General features: G+C 52.2%; 1 protein-coding gene across 1 annotated transcript in view; it reads left to right on the forward strand.

The window, feature by feature from the left end:
- SLC37A1 (solute carrier family 37 member 1) overlaps positions 1-23191 on the forward strand; it is an 82464-nt gene extending 59273 nt beyond the window's left edge. The window contains exons 11-20 of the mRNA XM_055569743.1: positions 1699-1830; positions 4712-4802; positions 7913-7975; positions 8325-8410; positions 9465-9513; positions 10692-10765; positions 12803-12881; positions 17226-17323; positions 22326-22390; positions 22839-23191. Coding sequence (XP_055425718.1) covers positions 1699-1830; positions 4712-4802; positions 7913-7975; positions 8325-8410; positions 9465-9513; positions 10692-10765; positions 12803-12881; positions 17226-17323; positions 22326-22390; positions 22839-22854 — 753 coding nt within the window. The 3' untranslated portion in view covers positions 22855-23191. The remainder of the gene's footprint in view (positions 1-1698; positions 1831-4711; positions 4803-7912; positions 7976-8324; positions 8411-9464; positions 9514-10691; positions 10766-12802; positions 12882-17225; positions 17324-22325; positions 22391-22838) is intronic.
- The last annotated feature ends 3292 nt before the right edge of the window (positions 23192-26483 follow it).

Consider the following 26483-nt stretch of genomic DNA (forward strand, 5'->3'; position numbering starts at 1 on the left):
TATGTCAACCCACTCCAGTACTCTTGCCTGGAGAACACCAAGGACAGAGGAGCCTGGTGGGCTATGGTCCATAGGGTGGCAACCGACTGAAGTGTGTTAACACACACAGGACAGCCGTGTAACTCTCCCGAGAGAAGTTTATCTCCAAACTCAAATAGAGGGTCTCTGTGTTCATATACCTCTGTGGCATTGTCTTCAGGAGGATGCTCTGGTTCCAAGCCAGGGCTTGTCGTCTGCATCCTGGAGCATCAGAGCACACAGTTCACTGTGGCCATGCTCACCGGAGGCCAGCTCTCGATGTCCGAGCCATGCATGGCGGGAGCCAGGCTTCTCAGCGACACGGCCAAGAGGGAGGTGCTGGGTGCTCAGTGCCCGAGGGGCTGCCCGTGCTGCAGCCTGCCACCCTGTTTTCCAAATTTCTGTTCTTCACTAGAAGAGAATTCTGATATCAAGAAAGAGATGTGGCAATGCTTTGTCGTTTTCTTTCTTTTTTTTTTTCAATTTAACTGTATTTTGAATACTGCTTGCACAGTTTATAGTGTGAGTGAGTGATAATCACTCAGTCTTTGTGCCCCAATGGACTGTAGCCTGGCAGGCTCATTTGTCCACGAAATTCTCCAGGCAAGAATACTGGAGTGGGTGAGATAAATCAATAAAACCTGTTTGATTTTGTGGAAAGTCTGGAATACATAGAAACCTCTCTTGTTAAATCTCCAACCTTCATAGTGCCTTTATGAAGGACATTTTTCAATCATCCTTGCTCTGACTTGATGTCCCACCCTGAGTTGGGGACCACTGTTCTTTGCTTTAATGATGATAAACTTTAGGGATGTCCAGAATCAAAATTTATGAAATATTGGAATTAGTTTATGAAGTTTAAAATAATATTGTTTGTGATCATGTATGTCCTTTGTGAACTCCTTAAAAAATACAGGATTGTGTAAAAAATTAACTGACATTTCATACAAATTACACATAATTCTGGGGCTTCCCTGATAGCTCAGTTGGTAAAGAATCTGCCTGCAATGCAGGACACCCCAGTTTGATTCCTGGGTCAGGAAGATCCCCTGGAGAAGGGAAAGGCTACCCACCCCAGTATTCTGGCCTGGAGAATTCCATGGACTGTAGAGTCCATGGGCTCGCAAAGAGTCGGACATGACTGAGCAACTTTCACTTTCACACATAATTCTACCACTGAGTGATAACTATTGTCAGTTTAGAATTTAGCTTCTTTTTCCCTATAAATAAATCCAATAGTTAACCTACTTAAATAGGTTTATATTTAAACATTCAATGAAATCATAATGAAAATGCTTTTGAATGATGTTTTATTGCTTAATGTATCATAAGCACTTTCTCATGTCTTCAAATCTCACAACCTTTTTTTTACAACTGCAGAATATGTTGGTTATGTGGCTGTTCTTTAGCAATTTTTCTCAATAATGGTGTGAAATTAATTTTATCATATAAGTATTTTTCTACATCGAAAAGTATTTTTCACAAATAGAGTCCTAGAGTTCAGTCAAAAGATTCTGCATGTCTTTGATTAGTGTTTCCCAAAACCACGTGGATGCTGATGGCCGTAAAAACAGTGGCCATGTGAGAATGTTGTCCAAGGCATACCCACCTCCCAAGTCGACTGCCTGATAACACGTTTTCTTCTCTTCCTTTCTCTTTTTCTGTGGGATTCGTCTCCAGGACCCAGAGATGCAGCGTCTACTGCTGTCGGATGGGAAACACTCGGGCCATCAGAACCACGTGGTCATCCTCCCGGCAGACGGCGGGGGCGGCATGGCAGCCATCAGCTTCACAGGGGCCCTGAAGATTCCCGTGAGTACACGACCCTCCCAAAAGGGGGCATTTGTGAACAGTGTCTGTTTACTACAAATTACACATAATGCAGTGAACAGACACTGGGCTATTGATAAGTTTAAAAAGAGAAATCCATGATCATATTATCTACACATTAGAAATCCAAGTGCTGTCCTTAGTGGCTCAGTTTTGTTCAACTCTTTGTGACCCCATGGAATGTAGCCCGCCAGGCTCCTCTGTCCATGGGATTCTCCAGGCAAGCATACTGGAGTGGATTGCTACTTCCTCCTCCAGGGGAATCTTCCTGACTCAGGGATCGAAACTGTGCCTCCTGCCTTGGCAGGCAGGTTCTATACCACTGAGCCACCTGGGAAGCTCATAGAAATCCATAGCATGAACCAGAATTGCAAGCAGATCAGCTCAGGGCTGAATAAGGCTGCAGTGTTTTGTTCACCTGTTAATAGTTATAAAATATATATGTATATTATGGATGTGAAGTCCATGAGCTGCCAGAGCAGAGCATGCTGGGAGCTGTGCAAAGGCCTGGGAGCAACTGTGTTCCTCTGACATGGAGCTGTGGAGGGGGACAAAGGCAGGGAGCCAAGAGCAGAGATGGGAGGAGGGGGAGAGCGCACTGGCCCCTGGGGGCCACAGTCTAGAACACCTGGCTCCTGCCCTTGGGTGCCTGTTCAGGGGAACAGATGCAGGCAGGGGCACTTCCCTCATGCTGGCCTCAGGGAGAATTGGAAGAGGGAACCCAGAGGCTCCATAGCAACTGTGCTGAGCCAGAAACCCAACAGTGCACCCAGAACCTCAGCATCATGGCACCCAGTGAAGGAACTCAGAACTGCTGCTTTAAACAGCGAGTTCTGCCTGCTCCCAGATGCAACTGGGCTGCCGAGGGCCCGGGAGCTGCTCTCCTGCCAGAAGAGACCACTGAAGGTCCGGCCTGGACTCTCCAGGGTCCCTAACAAGGATCTATGGGGGTTTGGCCTGCAGGAGATGCTAGTTCCAAATAAAAGTTATTTTTTTAATTTGTTAATAACAAGTAGTAACTTTTCTGTTGTTCCTTTATTGTGTAGCTGAGTCAAATACTGTTGCTAAAATTAAGGTGCCCACCATAAATAGGAGTTGGGTGGAGGCAAGAACAGGCTTCAGAGCCCTGGCCTGGCCTGCCCTGGGAGGGCTGGTTATGCCCAGCACAGGTGGTACCCACTCTAGGCCTCTGTTTCCTCACCTGTAGTGCAGGCTCGGTGGCTGTACAACGAGTTAGTGCTGTTCTCGGGATCAAATGAGATCATTAAGTACACAACAGGCACAATGCCACGCACTTGGTAAGCATGAAGTACATTGTACACACCGCCCATACTGGGTGTGACTGTGAAAACGTTGTTTAACTTCCAGAGCACTGACATGAATTGCATATTGTGTCCTCTGCTTGGATTTGAAGGGCGTTCATAGCTATGCACTGTGATAGCCTGGGAGAAGCAACCGAGGTGTCGGCAACCGAGGGGTCGGTTCCTTAGTGTTTACCCGATTTCTCACGCTCATTTCCCAAGCAATACCTGGACTTACTATCTCACAAGGGCCACCTCTTTCTAAACGTAGTCACAAAATGGAACATGTAAGCATTTCTCAATAGCCACAAGACCCCGAACCTCAGTTTCCTCATCAGAATCTACGTTTCTCTTCTGGGTATCACTGAACTCAGGTCCAGCTGCTCGCTGCTTGAACGCAACACTTGAGAAGCAAATGCTGATAGAAAGGAAAGTTGCTTTAACCAGAGTAGCCAGCAATCAGGGAGGAGGACTTGTGTCCCCAAAACCAACTCCAAGGAGGCCACAAAAGTTCTTAAAGAGAAAAAGAGTAATCTCGGTTTATCACTGAGATGAAAGATCAGGGCCGTCATCACCCCCGCTGCCTGCAGGCTCGTCAGCTCTTTGTGATCTTCCTCCAGATGCTGTATTGTTCACACGGTTTGCTTGTGAGAGTACTGAAGGGGAAGCCGAGGAGGAGATCTGGTCATCTGTTAATTATTTATTCTTCATGTTTACTTCTTTGATCTAGGAAAGAACTGACCAGTTAGGCAAAGTATTGTGTGAGCTAAAAGATTTGAAAGATCTGGCCTTGGCCAGAAATGAATAGAGTATGTGAGCGACTGGTTTAAGTTTAGTTAAAATGTAGTGGACAGTGACTGCAGCCATGAAATTAAAAGACGCTTGCTCCTTGGAAGAAAAGCTATGACAAACTTAGACAGCATATTTAAAAAGCTGATGCACTGCTTTGCTGACAAAGGTCCATATAGTCAAAGCTATGATTTTCCTGGTAGTCATGTGTGGATGTGAGAGTTGGACCGTAAAGAAGTCTGCACACCAAAGAATTGATGCTTTTGAATTGTGGTGTTGGAGAAGACTCTTGAGAGTCCCTTGGACTGCAACGACCAGTCCACCCTAAAGGAAATCAGTCCTGAATACTCATTGGAAGGACTGATGCTGAAGCTGAAGCTCCAATCCTTTGGCCACCTGGTGCTAAGAGCAGACTCATTGGAAAAGATTCTGATGCTGGGGAAGGTTGAGAGCAGGAGAAGTGGGTGGCAGAGGATAAGATGGTTGGATGGCATCACTGACATGATGGACATGAGTTTGAACAAACTCTGGGAGACAGTGAAGGACAGGGAAGCCTGGCAGTTTACCATCCAACGAGTTGGACATGACTTAGGACTGAACAACACCAATAACAACACGTTATAGCTTTGCTAAAGTGACAAGATATAAGGGGCCTCCTGCAGAGAGCTCCTCCCTGCCAAAAGCTGCTTACAAATCCTCACTTGTCAGAACATAGCTCCATTTCTATGGGATCATGCGCCAAGGTCCGTCTTCTGTCCTTCCCTCTCTTTTAGGGCGTGATAGAGTTCTCTCTGTGTCTGCTGTTTGCGAAACTGGTCAGCTACACGTTCCTTTTCTGGCTTCCGCTCTACATCACAAATGTAGGTGAGTACCATTGCTAGCAGCGCAGCTGGTTCTGTTCAAGGGCTGTGATCAGGACTCCCTTTTATCCACCAGTGTCTATAAACTTGGAAAGCAGAGAGATGCATGATGCTCTTGAATCACATAGCATGATTAGTAGAAACGTGCAGACAAAGAGAGGTAGATGTGGAGACAATGAGATGGTTAGATGGCATCACCAACTCAGTGGACAAGAATCTGAGCAAACTCTGGGAGAAAGTAGAGGACAGAGGAGCCTGGCATGCTGCAGTCCCTGGGGCCTCGAAGAGTCAGACACAACTCAGCAACTGAACAACAACAGGCAAAGAGAATTCAGACGGGAATGTTTTATTGCCATGATGAGAACCTAGATGGAGTTTAAAGGGTTGATATGGTGTTCTCCAGCTGTGGCTACTGGTTCCCCAAAGGGCTTCCTATCTGGGGCAGCCTGCTTTTAAATTTAGGCTGCATCTGACTTGGTCACAGCAGCTGGTGAGCAGGGAGAGAGACCCTGGGGATCTCAGATAATACAGCCTTCATGACTGACCTAGAAATCGCTTCCTGGAGCTGAGCTCTAACTCCGGGGAAGCAGACAGCTTGTCCTGCATTTCAGAAGTCCAGCAGGGGCTAAAGCTGTAGGTTACTACACAGCAGACCCATTTGTAGTAACACATACCCCATGTCCTGGGCGTGAACACAGGGAAGATGAGAAGGACCAGCAGTTCTTGGAGGAGAGGTCCCTGTGTAGGGGCTGCAGCCACAACTGGACAGGGACCCAGACAGTCAGCAGGGTCTCTGGGCCCCAGAGTCAGGGATTCTGAGGACAAAGCAAAGAAACCAGGGAGGTGTGTGCCCTAGTGAATGTGAAAAGAGGAGAAATTTGGGACGTGGAAGCTCCAGAGCACAGACCACGTGTCCCCAGTGTAACTGAAAGCGGGGTGGAGCTGCTCACTCCTCAAAAGCTAATAAAGAGGCAAGGTTGGTGGAAAGGAAAGTTTGTTCTATTTTGGATGCTGGCAACAGGGGTTGGGGGGGGTGGGGTTGCCTGTCCAAAGGCTAACTGTTGGCCAGCCAGTGGGCAAGAGCTTTTATAGATAGAAGGAGGGGCTACATGCAGAAACAGCACAGTCAGCTCTGACAGTCATCTGGATACTGATCATCGGTGATCTGACCAGGGTCATCTTGTTTTCAGTGCAGTTAATCTTCAGTTAAAGGTCCGTCTAGTCAAGGCTATGGTTTTCCAGTAGTCATGTGTGGATGTGAGAGTTATATTATAAAGAAAGCTGAGCACCAAAGAATTGATGCTTTTGAACTGTGGTGTTGGAGAAGACTCTTGAGAGTCCCTTGGACTGCAAGGTGATCCAACCAGTCCATCCTCAAGGAGATCAGTCCTGGGTTCACTGGAAGGTCTGATGTTGAAGCTGAAACTCCAATACTCTGGCCACCTCATGCAAAGAGCTGACTCATTTGAAAAGCCCCTGATGCTGGGAAAGATTGAGGGCAGGAGGAGAAGGGGACGACAGAGGATGAGATGGCTGGATGGTATCACCGACTCAATGGACATGAGTTTGGGTGAACTCCGGGAGTTGGTGATGGACAGGGAGGCCTGGCGTGCTGCGGTTCATGGGGTTGCAAAGAGTCAGACACGACTGAGTGACTGAACTGAACTGAATCTGCAGTTCCAGGATTGGTTTGTTCCTGTTTCCTTGAGGCCAGTTCTTGGAATTGTGGCAGCTTATGTCACAACTACATTCTGGTCGTCATTAGCCTCTTTCACCTGGTGGGAGGTTCGGCGTCTGTAACACAGCTCACAGGAGATGGCCCGAATATTATCTACAGTCCTTGAGGAGGTCCTTGACTTTGCTCAATAGCTGCATTATTATTGTGTGGTCTCATTTGACTGTGTTCTTTTGTTTCTGCGTTTTCTCACTGCTCTGATTAAACTCACTCTTTGGCTAAAGCTTTTGCACAGACAGAAGGCAGGCGGAGGACACGGGCTGGGGGAAGGACCATAAGGTCCTGCTCCGTTTCAGCAGCAGTGGTGTAAGGACCAGCAGAGAGGGATGTGAGCCCGAGGCAGCAGGGCAAAGTTTCTCGGGATGGGAGTCGGAGGCAGTGAGGGGACCATCCAGCGTCAGCCGAGACCCAGTCTAGGTGGGAGTTAGGAGACACCGAGTCCTGCGCTGAGCATCCTGAGACCTCGGCCTCCTTCTCTGGGGGAGAAGGTTCCAGCCCCTCCCAGGTCTGAAAGCGGGGGGGTCATACAGTCTGTGTCGAGGGGTTCCCATGGGCCAGCCCTTCCCCAGGCCATGCCCCGCAGCCCTGAGTCTGACCTCACAGCTGCCCTGAGAGGACACAGAGCAAAGGCGGGGTGATTCATAGACAGAGCCACCCTCACCTTTCGGTTAGGAGTGTTCATTTTTCACACTTTCTGTGTGTCTGCCCACAAAGCACACTCCTTTTTTCCATCTACTCTGGTAATTACTATTTTAATGCTAATCTGATCTGCTGCTACTGCTAAGTCGCTTCAGTCGTGTCCGACTCTGTGTGACCCCATAGACAGCAGCCCACCAGGCTCCCCCGTCCCTGGGATTCTCCAGGCAAGAACACTGGAGCGGGTTGCGTTTCCTTCTCCAATGCATGAAGGTGAAAATTGGAAGTGTAGTCTCTCAGTCGTGTCGGACTCCTAGCGACCCCATGGACGCTAGGCTCCTCCGTCCATGGGATTTTTCCAGGCAAGAGTACTGGAGTGGGTTGCCATTGCCTTCTCCGCTAATCTGATCATGGATCTCATAATTGCTGTTTGGTTTAAATCGTGCTTGTGAAACAAAAGAATGTTGTGTGTGGCTTGTGCACTGCTGCGGCCTTCTCACGGTGACATTCTGCCATCATTTTTTCTTTTAACTTTTAATTTTGATTTGGAGGGTAGCCAATTAACAATGTTGTGATGGTTGCAGGTGAACAGCCAAGGGACTCTGCCCTACACATACATGTGTCCACTCTCCCCCAAACTCCCTCCTATCCAGGCTGCCACGTGGCAATGAGCAGAGTTCCCTGTACTGTACAATAGGTCCTTCTTGGTTACCACTTTAAACCCTCTGCTGTCATTCCAACAGATCACCTTGATGTCAAAAAGGCGGGGGAGCTCTCCACCTTGTTCGACGTGGGCGGGATCTTCGGTGAGTTCGTTTCCTCTTGTCCTACTTTGACAAAAGCCTTCACCACCGAGGTGATGCGTGGACACCCTCAGCCTGGATGCTGTTTGACTTGACTCCCTACTGGCCTCTGATAGCACATCACGCCCCATCCTGGGCTCCCTGGGGACCAGGGTACCTGGTGGGCGACAGACCAGTGATGCTAGGATGCTCCCAGGCAAAGGGGCTTTGGGGCCAACCTGCTCAAGGGCTGGAAAGGGCCCAGGGAAGAGGTCCTCCTCTCCTTGCTGCTGCGGCAGTGAGGGCCCTGCTTCCTCTCCATGGGGCCCCACTGGGCATGTACACCCCTCAGGACCCTCCCTCTGCCTTGCAGGTGGGATCCTGGCAGGTGTGATCTCCGATCGCCTGGAGAAAAGGGCCTCCACCTGCGGCCTGATGCTGCTGCTTGCGGCCCCGACGGTAGGCCCGGCAGCCCCTCCGCCTCGTCACGGCCCCCGCACCTCCGTATCAGCCCCCCTGTCCTCCCACCCGCACACCTGCAGCTGCTGGCGCTGCTCCTCTCGGGGCTCTGGTTTCCAGGACCTGGTGTCGCCTCCACCCCGCTCAGTGCCCCCCACTCAGCCTCCCCTCCCCCAGCCTCCTGCTCCCTGCACACTACGCACCAGCGCGGCTCCTCCCTCCTCCCTGCCTCCACGTGTGCATGTGTGGGCTGTTCATTTTGGGGTGCCCTTCCCCTCCTTTCCCCTCCCCCCAGCAGGCTCCTGCTCATTTGTAGAACCCCCACGATGGCTGCCCTACCCGCTTCCCCAGGGAGCACCACCCCTCCCCTCATAACCCAGGTTCCATTGCTTTTCAAGTGTTTAGTTGTGTGTGACCTCGGGCGGGTGACTCTCCCTCTGAGCCCCAGTTTCCTCATCTGAAAAACGAGGATGCCGGCAGCACCACCTCACAGGGTGAAGGCGAGGGTCAAGGGGAACATGGTTATACCATCACTGTTTCCTCAACATCATATGTAGTATTATTGCTCATCAACTTGCACTGACTCCTTTGCCCATCTGCCGCTCCACTAAGCTGAGCAAAATCCAATCATCAGTCGTCCTGGGGCCCTGGACATTGCACAGCACAAACTCTCCAAGAACCTTGATGCAGAAGCACTGACTGGGGTCCCCTCACCACCCGGGCCCTGGCGTTCAGGGCTTATGGCCCAGGAGGAGACACGGGGCTCAGGGAGAGCTGCGCCAAACCCAGGGTCTTCCCCCAGGAGCTCAGGGTGGGGCGCTCCCGGGTTTCCAGCTCACTGGGCGATCAGACCCTACATGTCTGCGTCCAGCCTGGGGACAGTTTGCAAGCGTCTGGACACCTGTCTTTGGACAGCCTGCCAGGGCATCATGGCCTTCCTTCCACTGTCTGGTTGCTGCCCAAGAGCCACTTTTCAGAAATACACATTCCTGGGAAATCTCTCAGCTACTCATAGTAAACCTTTGTTCCTCTCCTGTTTTGACACCGTTCACAGCTCTACGCTTTCTCCTCCATCAGCAGAATGGGGCTGGAAGCCACCATAGGTGAGTCTATGAGGTCTTTCTTTCCTTCAGCCATTTTTTTGGTCCACACGGCTTTGTGAGATGAACTGAAAAATCCGCAAAGAAGCAAAGATGTGGCTTGCGCACTGTGGCTAAAATCATCCTTGTGTTCCTCCTTGGAGGGGGTACTTTCAGAGGGGCCCACGGGGATCCTGCCTGCAGAACTGAGGCCGCAGGTTTAAGGGCCAGTGTGGGAGAATTCAGGCCCCGGGGCTGGCCTGTGAGAAGCCCTGGGTGCCCAGTGCAGGAGCCACTCAGAGAAGCCCACATCCCCTGAAAGGCAGCAGCTGGAGCAGCTGTCCCCAAGTCCTGCACCCCCAGCATCACAAGCCCGGGGGCGGCCTGCACTCTGAGCTGCTCTATCAGCTGCCACTCTGGGCACAGTCTCTATTTTTAACTTTCCATAAGCAGCTCTATCAAATTAAGGCTCTGACACTGAGTAAATGCTTCTTTTGGTCTCACAACCCAGCAGAGAGGATTGGTAGGGATCCCATTAAAAGTTACCCAGAGGGCAAATTCCGGATGCAAGGGGCCCATGAAGTGACCCATTAGTCCAGGAGCTTCCACTCAGAGCAATGTGACCCAGAGGGTGGTTTGGGAACGTGAACCTGGGGTCAGGTTAGGAGACTGCATTTCAGGAATGGGCATGGTGGTCCCGCCCATTGGGGACTGGGCTGTGCTGGGGCCCCAGGTCTCCTGGGGGTGACCGTCATTGGCTGTGGGCAAAGAGAGGAAGTCCTGTCCACTGCAGATGAGGCTGTGGTGGTGGCCGCATCGGGTGCTCACACCTGTGGTCACGCCTGTGGTCACATCTGTGCTCGAACGTCGGGGTTCTTGCTTCCTCTCAGTACGGCTTCTGCTCTCCAGGTTCAAGGAAACAGGGGCCAGGTTCTCTGAACTTGGCTTGAGTCTTTGGGAAAATGTGATTAGACCTACAACCATTTCGGGGCAAGTTTAACAGAAGATGTTTATGATGCTTGCTCCAGCCGTGGCCGCTCCCTGGTGGTGTGGGCATCTTCCCAGGACCGGCCCGTGTCCAGCTCAGGGCAGGGCCAGCGTGCAATGCCAGGATGCCCAACAGGGAGAAGCTTAGACAGTGGAAGCTCCCCCAGGGGCCTGTTCTGCTGGCTGACCCCTCTCTGGGTTTCTGTCTCCTGCAGCCATGCTGCTCCTCAGCGGGGCCCTGGTCAGCGGGCCATATGCGCTCATCACGACTGCCGTGTCTGCTGATCTGGTGAGTACGCGCAGCTCATCACAGAGCCGGGGCCAGGTGCTGGCGGGGCGGCCACCTCTTCCATCACCACTGTTGTGATGGGTGGTCTCTGATAGTGAAACGGTCTGTTTCAATGAGCACTGCTGTGCAGACGGCCAGTAAGGATGCTAAGAGTCTTCTGAAGCAGATAAGGGGACACGGCCGCCCCGTCCTGTAAACCAGCAGCCCAAGGCCTGATGCCAGCATCTGGCTCGCTCCTCTGAGCCACTCTGGCAGCCCTGGAAGCCAGTGGCCGTGACCCCTGGAGCCCACCCTTAGGGCCTCAGCAGAGTCCGGCCCGCCATGGGTGTCCCACTCTGTGCCCAGCCCTCTGCTGGTCTTGGGGACTGCAGGGACAAGCCAGGCGGGGTCCTGGCCCTGGGAGGACATGCTCCAAGGCAGAGGCCAGGGTGGTAAAGAAACATTTACTGCACAGGGTGATGAACTCCACTCGGGCCTGGGGATCCATGGCGGCTCCTGCCCAGTTCTTCCAGGAGGAAGCACTGCTGACAGGTGGCCTTTGACTCCAGGCCAGAGGGACCCAGAGGCGGCAGGGCCGTCTCATCTACCCTACAGGAAAGACGAGACATGTCACATGGGAGCCACTTGTGGACATCGGCAGGATACACGCACTGCACTGAAGTACAAAGTCCCCTGCTAGGAAGTAGTGTCCATGAATAACTGGGAGAGGAGAGTCAGTGTCCTGTACAGAAGGGTGTAGGCAGGTCCTCTGCCCGGGGGCAGGGAGCCCACCTCCCCTGTCCTCAGGGGTGGGCTGAGCACAGAGGACAGCGTGGGGAGGGGGGATCGAGTAACTTCTCAGGGGAGAAAGTCAACAGCCCCGCCCTCCGCTGAGGTCACGGTCAACACCAGCAGGGAGGCATCAAGCTGATGCATGGATGCAGGGTGAGAGGTGATGCCCACGGCCCTTCACCTCTGTGATCTCCCTCCTAGAACCCACACCCATCCAGTCACGGGAAACAAGGAAAGCCCCAGAAGCAACGTCTGCAAAGCTGTCACAGCCAAGAGGAGCCCCAGGAGACACACGGACTGAATGTCCTGGGTGGGCTTCTGGGACACAGATTCAGTTAGACACTAGATAAAAAGCCAGAGGTCTGAAAAAATCATGGATTTTCATGATGAGGCATCAATATTGGGTCATTCATCATGAAAAATGTAGCCCAGCAGGGCAAGATGTGAACACAGGGCAAAGCGAGTGCAGGGCTCGTACCAGCTCTGTCCTCTCTGTGCTCATTTTCTGTGAATCTAAGATTGTTCTAAATTAAAAGCTTATTTAAAACCACAAGCAGTCCCCCACACGTGGGGCACAGACTTGTGGGAGGGAGGCCAGGCTTCTCAGCGTCTGTCCGGCATGCCGTCCCCACCCCGGCTCCCGAGTGCCCTCGACCTTTTCTGCCGGCTCTGGTGGTCAGCCTGGGGACGGGACGAGCCCCGTTCGTCTTTTCATTTTCCATGCTGGATGACACGGTGCCTCGGTGATGGTGCCAAGGAGAGGCTTGTTTATTGGAAAGAATTCTAAGAGTTCTTTTAACTAAAAACTAAAATACACTTGAAAGTGTTAGTCTGTCAGTCGCGTCCGACTCTTTGTGACCCCATAGACTGTAGCCCACCAGGCTCCTCTGTCCATGGGATTCCCAGGCAAGAATACTGGAGTGGGTTGCCAGTCCCTCCTCCAGGCATCTTCATGACCCAGGGGTCAAACCCGGGTCTCCTGTATCACAGACAGATTCTCTACTGTCTGAGCTACCGGGGAAACCAGAATGAACTTGGACAAGTATTAGTATCTCTGATGGTTTTTTACTATTAAAAACATTTGAAGCTTTGCATGCTTTTCCAAGATGAGTCTGGGATGGAGTAGAGCTTCAATCTCCTAATGGAAAGACTCCACGTTTTGCTTTGCACAGTGATTTGGGTGGATTGTCGTGCAGGAGGTGTAGGTTTATTTCTCACTCTGCCATTGCTGGGGCGTGTTTCACACTGATGTTCCTTCTCCTCCAGGGGACGCACAAAAGCCTGAAGGGAAACTCCCATGCCCTGGCCACCGTGACCGCCATCATCGACGGAACCGGATCTGTAGGTATGTGGATGTTTTAGCCCAGAGAGGTTCATCATGGTCCAAGGGGAAACCATGTCATCACGTCTAGCTAGCAGACGCCCTGGATTCCACCTGCTTTTGTGTTATCAGGATCAGCTGGCCTTCTTCTTTTATGTACTTGTTTATTTAATATTTATTTGTTTGGCTGTGCCAGGTGTTAGCTGTGGCATGCAGGGTCTTTAGTTACAGCATCTAGGTGTGGGATCTGGTTCCCTGACCAGGAATTGAACTTGGGCCGTCTGCACTGGGAGTGTGGAGTTTTAACCACTGGACCACCAGGAAAGTCCCAGTCCTCCTTAAAACGTGAGCAGATCCAAAGCACATGCAAGCCCTGGGAAGTGAGCAGCTGGCCCTGCCAATCGTCTCTGACGGGAGGCTCCCAGAGGAGACATGGTGTGTGGCTGGCAGGTCAAGGTTTCTTCAATGTGAGAGGACATGGCCCCAGGTTTTCCTCCAAGCCAGCAGTGGGAAAACTGGCCCACAGGCCACTGGGCTGCTGACTGTTTATCACTGTCATTTCAAGGGGGATGGAATTCTTGCATGAGTGCATGTGGGCTAAGTCGCTTCAGTTGTCCGACTCTTTGTGACCCTATGGACTATGCCCCGCTGGGCTCCTCTGTCCATGGGGATTCTCCAAGCAAGAATACTGGAGTGGCTAGCCTGCCCTCCTCTAGGGGGTCTTCTCAACCCAGGAATCAAGCCTGCATCTCTCTCTTACATCTCCTGCATTGACAAGCAGGTTCTTTACCACTAGCGCCACCTGGGAAGCTCGGATAGAATCTTACTGAGAGGTAAATGACAGGTGAGCTGTGGGTCCCAAAGCTCATGAGACGCGTGTCACCAGCCCCATCAGGAGTCTTGGAGAGAACACGGCAACATGTTCTGAGGAAAGAAAGGGGGCGAAACAAGCCCCTGGCCCCTGTGAGCTGGGCACATGGGACCTGGTGACAGCAAGCCTGTCCTGATCCGAGTCAGGAGGCTTACAGGGATGTCCTTGAACTTTCCTGAGGCTCAGCTGGGGAGCTTGCACTCTGGGACCACTCCTGCCAAGACCCCGAAGCCGCCTGTGCTCTGCAGACCCTGGAACTGGAGGCGGGATGTGGGCTGGTGTGGCCCTTGCAGCTTCTCTGGGAGGTCTCGGGTTGCATCCTGGCATTTCGCTTCCCACCACAGGTGCCTGATGCCAGGGGGGCAGTGAGAGAGAGGGCAGGCCAGGTGGGGCAGGCCCTGGGGGCCTGGAACACCCTCTAGCAGTAAACCAAGCATTTGCTGGATGAAGGTGGCTCTGTGAGTTCCACCAAATGCTGGCCTCTCTTCGGCCCACCTTGTCTGGGGCCTGCAGACCCCTCCCCACCCAGACTCAGGGCCTGTCTCCCGGCCTACCCTCCTCCGGGGCCCCGTCCACTGTCTGCTCTGTACTGTCCTCTCCCTGCTCCTGGTGGGAAGCCCCAGGACAGGAGTTGGTTTCGTTTTCTGCTGTGTTCTCAACCCCCCCAGCAGAGCCCAGGAGCGGGTGCTCAGTGAGTGGGCAAGGAGGGCATTGCTGGGTGACTCTAAGGCAGGAGATTGCAGACAGGTCTGGGGGGTGGGCAGAAGGTCTCCCATCCAGGCTGCTGGGTTTGCAAGTGAGGGCTCAGGGGACAGAGGCCGGGGGCCCCCTCAGCCCTCACGGCTCATGGAGATAGGGCCCCTCAGCTCCTACTCCTGCCACACTATGACAGTGGTCACCACTCTGGTGTCTTCAGGGAGACCATTCCCTTTGGGGGCTCCTCTTGCAGCCTTTGAGACAAGTCCGGGGAAAGGGCTGTGGGGGCAGGGTCGTGTCATGTGACAGATGCCCGTTGCCCACCAGCCTGCTATCCCGGCTCTCGCAGCACACGAAAAGCTTCTGCAGCCTGGAAGATGTGAGGTCATCGGGAGACTCCTGGGCCAAGCACAGCTCTCGGGGGCTGAGCAACCCGGCAGCATCCTCCCACCTCCTGCCTGCAGAGCCCTCCGTCTGAGTCCATCCCTGGCTGCCACTGTGACACCCTTTTCTGAAAGCAAACAGAGCTCGGCGGGTAGTGCTGACTGATTTTAAAACAGAAGATGAGGAGTTGAAAAAGAGGAAATGATGAAGCAGTTGGAAGGCCACATATTTCTTGATTTCCTTCCCAAAACAAGAGGGAAACAGAAGTCCTTGGCCCAGGGTGGAGGCTCAGCATCTATGCATGGGGGCAGCTCTGAGCCGCAGGAGAAACCAAAGCCCAGCTGTGAACTCCTCCCACCCCCACGGAAGGACTGCAGGGGGCGACTCAGACTGCCTCGACCTCTATGCTCCTCTGTATTCAGTGCTGACCATCCAGAGTCATCACTCCCACCCCGGGCGACAGGGTCTGGCTGGACTCGAACTCCCCCAGGCTGTGCCAGCCCCAGTGCATGAGGACCCGGAGGTGTTCGCCATGGAAATGGCATGCAGGCTCATCCACCGCTACGTCTGCCTCGTTGTTTCTCTGCTTAAGTGCTGCCCAAGGACACCGAAGCCGAGCAAGGCTCAAGTGGGAACACACAGTTTCAGCAAAATTCCGATTCTCAAGGGCATATGCCTTGATATGTTTGTTAAATGTCGTAAATGTTGGTTCCTTTGGAGGCAGAGTTTGATTATAAATGAGCCGAAAGTGCCAGCCTGCTCAGTCATGTCTGACTCTTTGCGGCCCCATGGACTGTAGCCACCAGGCTCCTCTGTCCATGGAATTTTCCAGGCAAGAATACTGGAGTGGGTTTCCAGCTCCTCCTCCAGGAGGTATTCCCAGCCCAGGGATCGAACCTGACGGGTCCACTGTATCGCCTGTTTCACTGGCAATCTCTTTACCCGCTGAGCCGTCGGGGAAGCCTAATGAGCGGAACGCCTTCTTGCAGTTCACCAGAGCTGACGGTTCCAGGGACTCCAGCTTATGTGTGTGATGCGTTCACAGCGCTGAGCGCTGCGCCCCAGGGGCTGCAGGCTGGTTGTTTCTATATGTTTATGCAATTCATTAGAGCCCTGACGTTCTTCAAGTTCATTTTAATTTTCTCAAAGTAACACATGATGTCACTTGAGAAACCAGATAGCCTTAGAAACCATCCTAAGTCTAAACTGAGAAACTATCTAAGAAAATATCTAAACTTAGGAACTGTACAAAATGCAAAGCGACAGCCCCCTGCCCACGCCCCCTCCAGAATTTCCTCCAGAGTCAGTGTCTTCCAGCTGTGCCATCACCTCAAGAAAGCCTCTTGTCACCCTGAGCAAGAACTCCACCTCTGACCTCTGGTCTTCCCCCTCAGAGGTCCCCAGCTCCCTGTATCTCTGCAGCCTCTCTGCATCCCTGCTCCCACCCCTGTGCCCTGGGCACCCAGGACCCACCCAGCCTGGAAACGGATGCCCTTGATCCCTGGGAAACTGTGCTGTGTTTTCTCTCTGACAAGTTTCCTCCACTGTTTGTCTTCCTGGAAAACTTAACAGTCAACGTTTAGCTTTCTGGAGTCATCCTCTAGTTCTCTCTTGTCTGACTGTCTTTGTTCTTTTCCTCCATCTTCTGAGATGCTCTTGGCTTTCCTTTCCCACTTCTGCACTCGACTTTTTATCTTCACCATCACAGTGTTCTGTTCGTTGGTGTCGTTCTGCCTTTTTAATCCCTCCCGTTCTTTCTTCATGGACGCGGTGCTATGAGATTGAATCCTGGGCAGTTGCTGGTGTTAGATGATTTTCAGACATAGACGCGGGGGTTTCACATGTTTCAACTTCATTCTCTGTGGTTCTCGTGGGTGTGACACGCTTTCCTAGGAATGTTTTTCTCCCTGGTTTGTTTATTTCCTCCAGGTTCCCCTCAAACCAGATTGTTTTCTTTCAGGTCGAGGCTTTCCTCTGATACGAGTGAACCTTGGCTGTCCCCTCATATATTCACGTTTAACACGGGGCTTAATCACTCATTAAAAGGCTTTTCTGTGCAGCAGGCATGGGGGAGTGTGTAAACTGTTGGTCTATGGGGTCTGAGTGGGGTCTGCAGGAGGAGACCCCCAGTACCCATGGGGGTGTGCCCCAGCATTCCTGCTGTTGTGAGGGAGGGGGCCGTGTGAAAGATCATAGTTCTCCAACCAGGGATCGAACCTGGGCCCCTGCAATGGAAGCACAGAGTCTTAAGCACTGGACCACAGGGAAGTCCCCTTAATGTGTGTGTGTGTGTGTGTGTGTGTGTAATTATGAATAAGGTGTTGAGGACTTCCTTATGTTTACTGGGCCTGGGTATTTGGGTGGTTGCTGTCCAGGGTCCTCTGCACACACCATGTATGTCCATTTCCTCATTCCAGGAGCAGCGCTGGGCCCGCTGCTGGCTGGGCTCATCTCCCCATCAGGATGGAACAACGTGTTCTACATGCTCATGTTCGCAGACGCCTGTGCCTTACTGGTGAGTCGCCTCGCTTTTCCTCCAAGGCTTTCACAAGTGTCTCTGTGGTTGTCACGATCAAACGCTGGGGATGCTTGTTGCTGCGGACTCCCGCCGCTCCCAGGGGACTTTGGGCCGATGATGCGTCCCTCAGGCTCCTGGGCCAGGGCTCTTTCTCCCTCTGGCTTTGATGCATCCAGAGCAGCAGCAGGCAGTTTCCAGCAGGATGGGCGAGAGGTCAAGAGCAGGGGCTCCCTGGCCTCGGATCCTGAGCCCGTCAGCTGTGAGTGGCTGGGCTCGTGTATGACTTGGGTGGTTCCTGAGCCTCTGCTGCAAAGCGTCCGCCTGTGAAGTGAGCAGCACGGGGACACCAGAAGCATGATTACTGTGTTGCTGTGGGGATTAAAGGTCACGGTGCGCCGAGTCCTACCCGGTGCCCTGACCTTTCCCACACCCCTCCTGTCCGCGATCAGCTGCACTGGGAAAGCACCTGATTCCCACATCCAGAAGACCAGAGGTCAGAAGAGGAGCCGGGGCTGCTCAGGCAGCACTGAGCACTCTGCTCTCTGGGCCCCGTGGCCTGTCCCCTCCTGCGTGAGAGGAGAGGAGGGTTTCCTGGGGATGGCGAAGGCCCATCCGCACAGCACAGTCCTGCAGGGGCCACCCATTAGAGCGGCCACCACGCTCTCCCTTACCAGTCACCCACACCAGGCCCAGACCCAAAGCCACCGTCTCCTCTCAAGTCACCTGGAAAAGTGAACATTTACCCCAGCACAAATGAGTTGAGCACCTTGGAAGTTTATATTTTCATTCCCAGAAGCCCTAAATCACAGCTCCCCAACTTTATACACAATCAAATACCAACTCTCAGCTTATGAACCTGTGAGGTGGGCAAAGCAGTTCCTCAGTTAAGCCCCCAGATCATTTCTGCCAGGTAGCAGTGAAACTTCCATAATTATGGCTATTTAAAGATGGAATATTCTTCTATTTCAGAAATAACGTGTACATATACATTAAACTCCCTTTTACTGCACAACTAAACTCGTAAGAAAGGAAGGGACATCCCCAGGAGCCAGAGATGTAGAGACTACATGAAGTATGTACCAAACTGATGCTGGGCGGTTATACCTCCCCCACCACAGTCCCTAGCCCCAGGTGCTGGGCCGGCCCAGGACGGGGAGCTGGAAGTGGAGCTCCCCCCCACCTCAAACCCAGACCCTCAGGGAGCTCTGGGTGCAGTGAAGGCAAAAACACGCATGCGTACTGGCACAGGAGAGAAGCAGGATCTGCGACCTCTTAGCCTGCTCACCAAACTGGGGAGAAATCTTCCTGGAGGCTAAAAGTTAACCTTCAGTTGAGGGCTACAGTAACCTTCAGCTTTTTAACTTATATTCTGTAAATATCACACAATGAGTATGTAATATTGCCAAAAAATGAGTAAAAAATGGTATTAAAATACTCAAAAAGCGAGTATTACAAAAAAGTGAGTAAAATTGGTCCCAGGATGCTGATATACCCGGTTCTTCGGCAGAAGCAAATCCCAAGTCAACTGAGAGGGACAGTCCTCACCCCAGTGGCACTGGGTCCCACGGCTGTCACCCCGCTGCAGACAAGCTCTTACCCCAAATCAGGAAACAGCAGGAAATGGTCTGCTGTGATGGGGTGACAGGCACAACAGACAGACCCCCCCAAAAAAAAACCCAGGTAAAAGGATTACCAGACAAACTAAAACATATTTAGCATTTCCCTGGTGGCTCAGTTGGCAAAGAATCTGCCTGTGATGCAGGAGACCGAGGTTCAATCCCTAGGTCAGAAAGATCCCCTGGTAAAGGGAATGGCAGCCCACTCCAGTATTCTTGCCTGGGAAATCCCGTGGATAGAGGAGCCTGGTGGGTTACAGTCCACGGGGTCACACAGAGTCGGGCACGACTTAGCGACTAAATCACCAAGATTATCATACTCAGTGAAGTAAGTCAGAAAGAGAAAGACAGATACCATCTGATGTCACTTATATGTGGAATCTAAAATACATCACAAATGACCTATCTATGAGACAGAAACAGACTCACAGACATGTGTTTGCCCAGGAGGAGTGGTGGGAGGCAAGCACGGGGAGTTCGGGATTAGCAGAGGCAACCTATTATGTAGAAGACAGATAAGCAACAAGGTCCTACCCTATAGCACAGGGAACTGTATTCAGTCTTCTGGGATAAACCATAATGGAGAAGAATATAAAAAAAGAATATATGTGTATAAACTGAGTCACTGTACTGCACATCAGAGACCGGCTGCTGCTGCTGCTAAGTCACTTCAGTCGTGTCCTACTCTGTGCAACCCCATAGACGGCAGCCCACCAGGCTCCCCCATCCCTGGGATTCTCCAGGCAAGAACACTGGAGTGGGTTGCCATTTCCTTCTCCAATGCATGAAAGTGAAAAGTGAAAGTGAAGTCGTGTCTGACTCTTAGCGACCCCATGGACTGCAGCCTACTAGGCTCCTCCATCCATGGGATTTTCCAGGCAAGAGTACTGGAGTGGGATGCCATTGCCTTCTCCATCAGAGACCGGCACAACACTGTAGATCAGCTATATGCGTGCGTGCTCAGTCGCTTCAGTCGTGTCCAACTTTAGCCCTCCAGGCTCCTGTCCATGGGATTGTCCAGGCAAGAATACTGGAGTGAGTTGCCATGCCCTCCTCCTGGGGATCTTCCCAATCCAGGGATCATGCCTCAATTTTTAAAAGATGATAAGAACAAGAAAACACTACTAAAGATGGCAAAGAAGAAACCAAATTCATGAGAAAAGAACAAGAGCTAAAAAAGACAGAGCTGGTGAGATGCAGGTATAAGGAGATCATCCGGAATGCAGCCCAGGAAGAGATGGAAAATACTGGAGAGCAGACAGAGACTGGAGGCCCTGTGCTGTCCAGGAGGAACTCTAAAGTAAGAGACTGCAGAGACCAGGACTCTCTGAAAAGAGCTGAGAACAGAAGCAGCCCCTGCCATCAATGATGTGCAGACATGGGGTGGATGCAGGGAATTTGGGGGAGGATCCAAGCAGAAGCACAGGCTGGCTGACGCACCCCTACCAGCAGACAGAAGACGGGCTTGGAGACCCGGACCCCAGTTACAAGAGACACACCTGAAATGTCAAAACACAGAGAGGACAAAAGGGAAGACTCACACACACAACAGGCAAATGATAGCTTTGAGGCTGCGGGACCAGCCAGGTTAGATGAGAAACGAAAGCCGCAGTCACTGCAGGAGAGACAGAGGGCTTCCGCAGGCGGCTGGGCGGCTCACCGAGGGCAAGTCTTCATCCTTAAAGACCAGACGCGCCTCCTCTCTTTGCGGGTCCACAGGCCAGTTTCCCCTCCTTGCAGGTCTGAGCCTGGACCTCAGTGAACCCGGCAGGTCAACCTGGGGGCCTGAGGACTGTTCAGCCGCACTCATGCCTGGGGGCTGTGCTCCCCAAGCCTCGGGCCTGCTCCTCAGTCTCCAACTTCGGTCCCATGGGGCTGTGGCCACCCAGGTGGGCTCTGGGCCTGGAAGGTCCACTCACTGCGGGCATTGTACACAGAGGCCACTTTTGTCCTGTCTGGGAAGCTGGTGTTTGCCCTTCAGAATTGTCGCTGTGGCTCACAGGGCTCCCCGGCCCAGAAAAAACACTCGAGGGTCCTTCCTCATCTCCTTCCTCTTAAGGATCTGCTTTCTGTGGTCACAGGCCCTCCCTGATACAGATTTTCATGTATTGGACTTGGAATTCGTATTGAGGAGACTCCAGCTCAAACTCAGCAAGGCAGTGCTAGACCATGGGATCTAGAGATTCAAGTTCACAGGATCAGTGTTTTTAGCCAGAGTGTGACATAGCCACCCACAGTGCTCGGAGCATCTGTCAAATCCCCACTCTCTGGCTCAGCCGCCGAGATCCCAGGAGCCCTGCGTGTAGGTCAGTCCTCGAGGAGAAACACCTGTTGTCTTCAACCTACACAGCCACCATACGATGCACAACTTAAGCTCCTTCCTGAATCTTCTGCATCTAAGAAAACAAACGTTTCTGCTCCCAGAGTCTGCCGGTAGACTTGGTACTTGGCAGCTTGTGTTTTATTGAAGGAGCCCTCCAGGGGCTCCTCCAGCACCCCCACTGCCAGGGCCTCCTGGGCCCAGGGTGCCTGCAGCTTCCCTAGAGGAGGGGCCACTAGAGCCAGGACTTCCTCGGGAGCCCCTCTCGCAGCCCTGAGCAACTCACATCGTAGGGGTTCTTCCCGGGGGGTGGGGGTGCACAGCGCTTAGGGAAAGACTAGGTCCACAGCTGCAGATGGTTCCGCTGAGGGCAAGACTTCACCGCAGGTCGGGATATGTACACGGACTCCGCCGTCTTGGCAGGTGAGGGCCGTGAGGGAGACGAAGGCAGAGCTTTTATGGGTCTACCCTGAGACCGCAGGGTAAGCACAGGCCTGGGGCTGGGGCCCAGCTGTCCCAGGAGCTTCCCCAGGGGTGGCTGGGGCCTCTGGTGACAGTGGCCAGTGAGCACTGGCTTCAGAGTCCCCCCGGGCCCCCCAGTCTCACTGTGATGGTAAGTCACCTTGTCCTTTTTTCCCTTGGATATTTTATGACTAATCTAGTTTCATTTAACCAGACGTCCTTCTGGCTGAAATCTGGCCTAAGGGCCTCATTCCCAGGAGCATGGCCTCCACTGTGATGCATGGGACTATGTGGCCAGCAGCCCAGCAACCCTGCCCTGAGACCAGGTCGGCAGGCAGCTGTACCTGAGGTGGGGTTCGGGGGTGCCTGCTGCTCTGCTTTAGAATTTCACATTCAGAGGCACGGGGCAGCCCCCCGCCCCCATCGTGTGACTCGGGGAACCGCAGACGTGACGAACTGGAACTTGAATGCTGAGCTTGTTGGGCCGGGGAGCTGGCAGAGTGGGGAATGGCTGTGCCAGCCCCTCCCCAGCGGCAGCAGGGCGCCTGCCCAGGGTCTCCCAGCAATAATGTGATCTTCTCTTTGCTTTGGGCACGTGCAGTTTCTGGTTCGCCTCATACACAAGGAGCTGAGCTGCCCAGGGTCGGCGACAGGAAACCAGGTTCCGTAAGTGTCTCCCCTGCCCGCACCCCACCCATGCCCATCACTTACTGTCCACTGCCACCCCGGCTTCTCCTGAAAGGCCACACCTCACCCATGGTCCCTGGCACTCTACACCTCACTCACTCTCATTTCTCCTTTCCTAATAAATACCAGGTGGGGATGCGATCCAGGTAAATCTTTTCTCAAAATAGAGTGAAAAAATGTATGGGGAGTTGATTCAGTTGTTCCCTTTGGGCTGCAGCTTTGGAACAAATAGCAGCTCCCGGGCTCTGCCTGGCTCTGCCCCCCTTCCTATGTCCTGTCCCCTCCGCTCTCCCCAAGGCCAGGGGAACGGGAGGCCTCAGGAGTCCCCGGCAGAGGGGGAGAAGCGGGCACCTGGGCTCTGCGCTTTGGCAGTGAATTGAGTGCTGCTGGCCGGGTGACCAGCTGCTTTTTCTTCTTCCTCTTCCAGGTTTAAGGAGCACTGAGTCCTCGAATCCCATGAAGGAGGGCTGGGCCCATCCTTCACAAACTGTTTTTCAAGAAAAAGTTCAAATAAAGGATCCTGTGTTGAAAAGAATGATTTTACCCTTGCCTTTTGCACATTCACCTGGAAAAGACACACAAGCCACCTTGAGAATTCCTGGTACCGTGTCAGCCGGGCCGTGGGGTTCGGGCCACGGGAGGGGAGCCCATGGGCAGTGCTGGCTGCCACCTTCTGAGCCCCTCAAGCAGACACCTCCCGGGTGCTGGGCAGCCCCTCCACGTCCAGAGTGACGGCGGCCAGGACTGGTGTGGCACCCAGGCCAGCCCTGGTCTCTCAGGTTTTACAGCGCTGATGTCGGAGCGGGTGGAGCTCTGGCTACAGGAAGGCACCAGGGGACAGTAGGGCTGCTGCAGGTGGTGGGAGAGCACGCAGCAGAGACGCCCTGCAAGGCCAGAGCTGACACCTGCGTTCACAGCAACACGGAGCTCAGACCAAGGACGTCCCCAGCGCTTCCTCCTGCTCTTCACCCACCCAGAAACAGTCCAGGGTGGACTGCGGTGAAACCATCAAAGCCTTCGGACAGGCTGGAGGGCCACCATGGAACCCCAGAGGTTCCTGTCACTGGAACCCCAAGGGCCATGACGCCACTGGCCCCATGAGTGATTGCCAGGATTGCCTGGAATTGGCCAGTCCCTCCGCCCAGCCCTCTGTCCCCCCCAGCACTGCAGACCTGGGCCTGTCCTCGGAGACTCGGCACTGGAGCGGATTTATTTATTGAAATGTGTGAGGTGTTATAGAAGCTTAGGAGACGCAAGTGGCGCCTTGTTATTTATTAAGACAAACTCCGGTTGTTCTCTGGCCACTTATTTCCTCAGTTGTTGCCCTTTGAAATAAAATGTTAAAAAAATAAAACTCAGGCAGAATGTTGGTTATTTCTGCTCACATCGCCATTATATTCAAAAAAGAAAACTTCCAGGGAGAGCACGTGCCCTTGGTTTTCTCAGGGTTGGATCCTGACTGTGGTTTGGCAGCTAGAAGCGGAGACCGTTTCCAGCAGAGAAGGGGTCACCCCGAGGCAGGCTGGGACCTGGGACCCTTTACTGCAGAGCTTGCACCTGGGTGAACCTCTTCTCCAGCAACAACACAGAGAAACTGTAAGGGACTAAAAGTAACTGTGTGCCTGACAGTTGGGGCAAATTCTGGTCAAAAGATACAAAAAGACCAAAAAACCCAATTGCCACTCCTGAAGAGCAGGGAGCAAAAGGAGGAATGAGTGTGCCCCTGCACTCAACACCACCTAAGGGGTGAGCAAGCCAGCTAAGCCACCCCTCCAGCCTGAGCCCCGGACACTCCCCTCCCCACTCCCCTCACCCTAGATAAGAAAGCAGCGAGCAAGCAGGTAACATGTTACTCTTCTCACTTCCCACTGCTGTAGGAGGGGCTCCAACAAAGCCTTGCCTGAGGTTCTTGTCTGGCCTCTAGTCAATATGTATTGATCATGGGAGGCCAAGGACCCTGGTCAGTATCAACCCTGCTCGGGGACAGCCCCCAGTCTGCACATGGTCCCCACTCTCCTGGGAAGGGAAGGCAAGGTGAGGGCTCTTCTGAACACAGAGGTCCTCACAAGGAGGTTTGCTATTTTATTAACAAAATTTACACACTTGGAATGTTTCCTCCTACGAAAGATAAAATTCCCATTTGTTAAAATGTTAGAGAAGACTTGAGAGTCCCTTGGGCTATAAGGTGATCAAACCAGTCAATCCTAAATGAAATCAGTCCTGAGTGTTCACTGGAAGGACTGATGCTGAAGCTGAAGCTCCAATACTTTGGCCACCTAATGCGAAGAGCTGATTCATTGGGAAAGACACTGCTGCTGAGAAAGATTGAAGGCAGGAGGAGAAGGGGATGACAGAGGATGAGATGGTTGGATAGCCTCACGGACCCTATGGACATGAATTTGAGGCAACTCCGGGAGATAGTGAAGGACGGGGAGCTTGGTATGCTGCAGTCCATGGCATGGTAAAGAGTCGGACACAACTGAGTGACTGAACAGCAACAAAAAGTGGATTCCATACAGTTCTGGGCACAGTTCACTCAGCACATCCTTCTCTCCTCCGCTCTTCCCATCCTGTCTCCTCCTCCACCTCTGGCCCTCAAGCCCAGAGCCTTCTTGTCCTCCCTCCCTGGCCTGGGCTATAAACACCCTCCCCTCCTGACTGGTCTCCAGGAATCACAGCTGCCTGAGTTTTCTGTGCCCTGCAGACTGCAGGCCCCCTTGCTGCCACATAGCCCCTGTCCTTCTTTATTTATTTATTTTTTTTCCTGTCCTTCTTTAGACACTAAATTGCACAAACAAGGCCAGGATGAGACTGATATAATCGTGCCGTTAAGTGATGCCCAGGGAATTCTTTTCTAATAAAATCTGGAAACCACTGCCCTCGCCTCAGAGCACAGTTCTTTGGGGCCTGAGCTGGTCAGACAGCCAGATGAGGGCTCGAGTTGACCCAATTCATTTCTGCACCTTCCCCGAAGAATAGCCATCCTCTGCTATGGTTCAGCAACAGGAAGTTTTGAGAACGCGGTCACTGTTTTTCCCAACTCGGGAGACTAAGGTGTTTAAGGAAATCTTCCATGACCCACGAAGGCAGGAGGGCGGCCTCCTGAGCCTGCTGAGGGACAGAAGACAGCACCCTTGATGGCCCTTTTAGAGAAGGACGTGCACACACACTTTCTTAAACCAGTTTAGCTGAACCATCCTCTACCCGTGAATGGAAGAGTTCGTCCTGACTTTTAAGGAAAAAAGTATATGATTTCAGTATAAAAATGCATCATCATTTCACCCGGAGCAGTAGCTGAGATAATATCCTTCTGCAAACAGCCTGCCCGAGGTGCCTGCCTGCTTGCATTCATATGGAAATAAGACTGCCTTTCATGAATATCTATGTCAGTGAGATTTTCCTATTCAAATCCACAAAAAATGCCCCATATTGAAATGCAAGCTTGTGAGAGGGACAGCAAAGGAGCCAGAGAAGTCCTTCAATCACAAAGGAGAGAAAAACTGCTCCCAGAAATTCGCCATAATAAAGAGCCCCCCAGATCATAAAACCAGAGCCCCCTCCAATTGCCAGCTTATAAAATCTAGTAGAAATAAATTACCAGGAAAAAAATGAGCTAGAAAAAAAATACGTCATAACTTTTTATCATTAGATTCAGTACACATAAAACCACTCTGCCAAATTGCTGTGGAAGTTTGTGAATGCTTTACTCCTGTCTCTGTTTAGCTTTTTTTTTTTTTAATTTCATTGGCATATAGTTGATTTGTAATGTGTTAGTTTCATGTGTCCAGTAAAGTGATCCAGTTATGCATATATTCTTTATTTTTCAGATTCTTTTCCCACATAGGTTACTACAGAATACTGAGTAGAGTTCCCTGTGCTATACAATAGGTTCTTGTTGATTTTTTTTTAACAGATTTTTTCAATGTAGATCATTTTTAAAGTCTTTATTGAATTTTTTACAATATTTCTGTTTTATGTTTTGTTTTTTTGGTTGTGAGGCATATGGGATCTTAGCTGCAGGGACTGAACCCACACCCCCTGCATAACCACTGAACCACGAGGGAAGTTTCCA

The sequence above is a fragment of the Bubalus kerabau genome, chromosome 2 (assembly GCF_029407905.1).
Source record: "Bubalus kerabau isolate K-KA32 ecotype Philippines breed swamp buffalo chromosome 2, PCC_UOA_SB_1v2, whole genome shotgun sequence".
Taxonomy (NCBI): domain Eukaryota; kingdom Metazoa; phylum Chordata; class Mammalia; order Artiodactyla; family Bovidae; genus Bubalus; species Bubalus kerabau.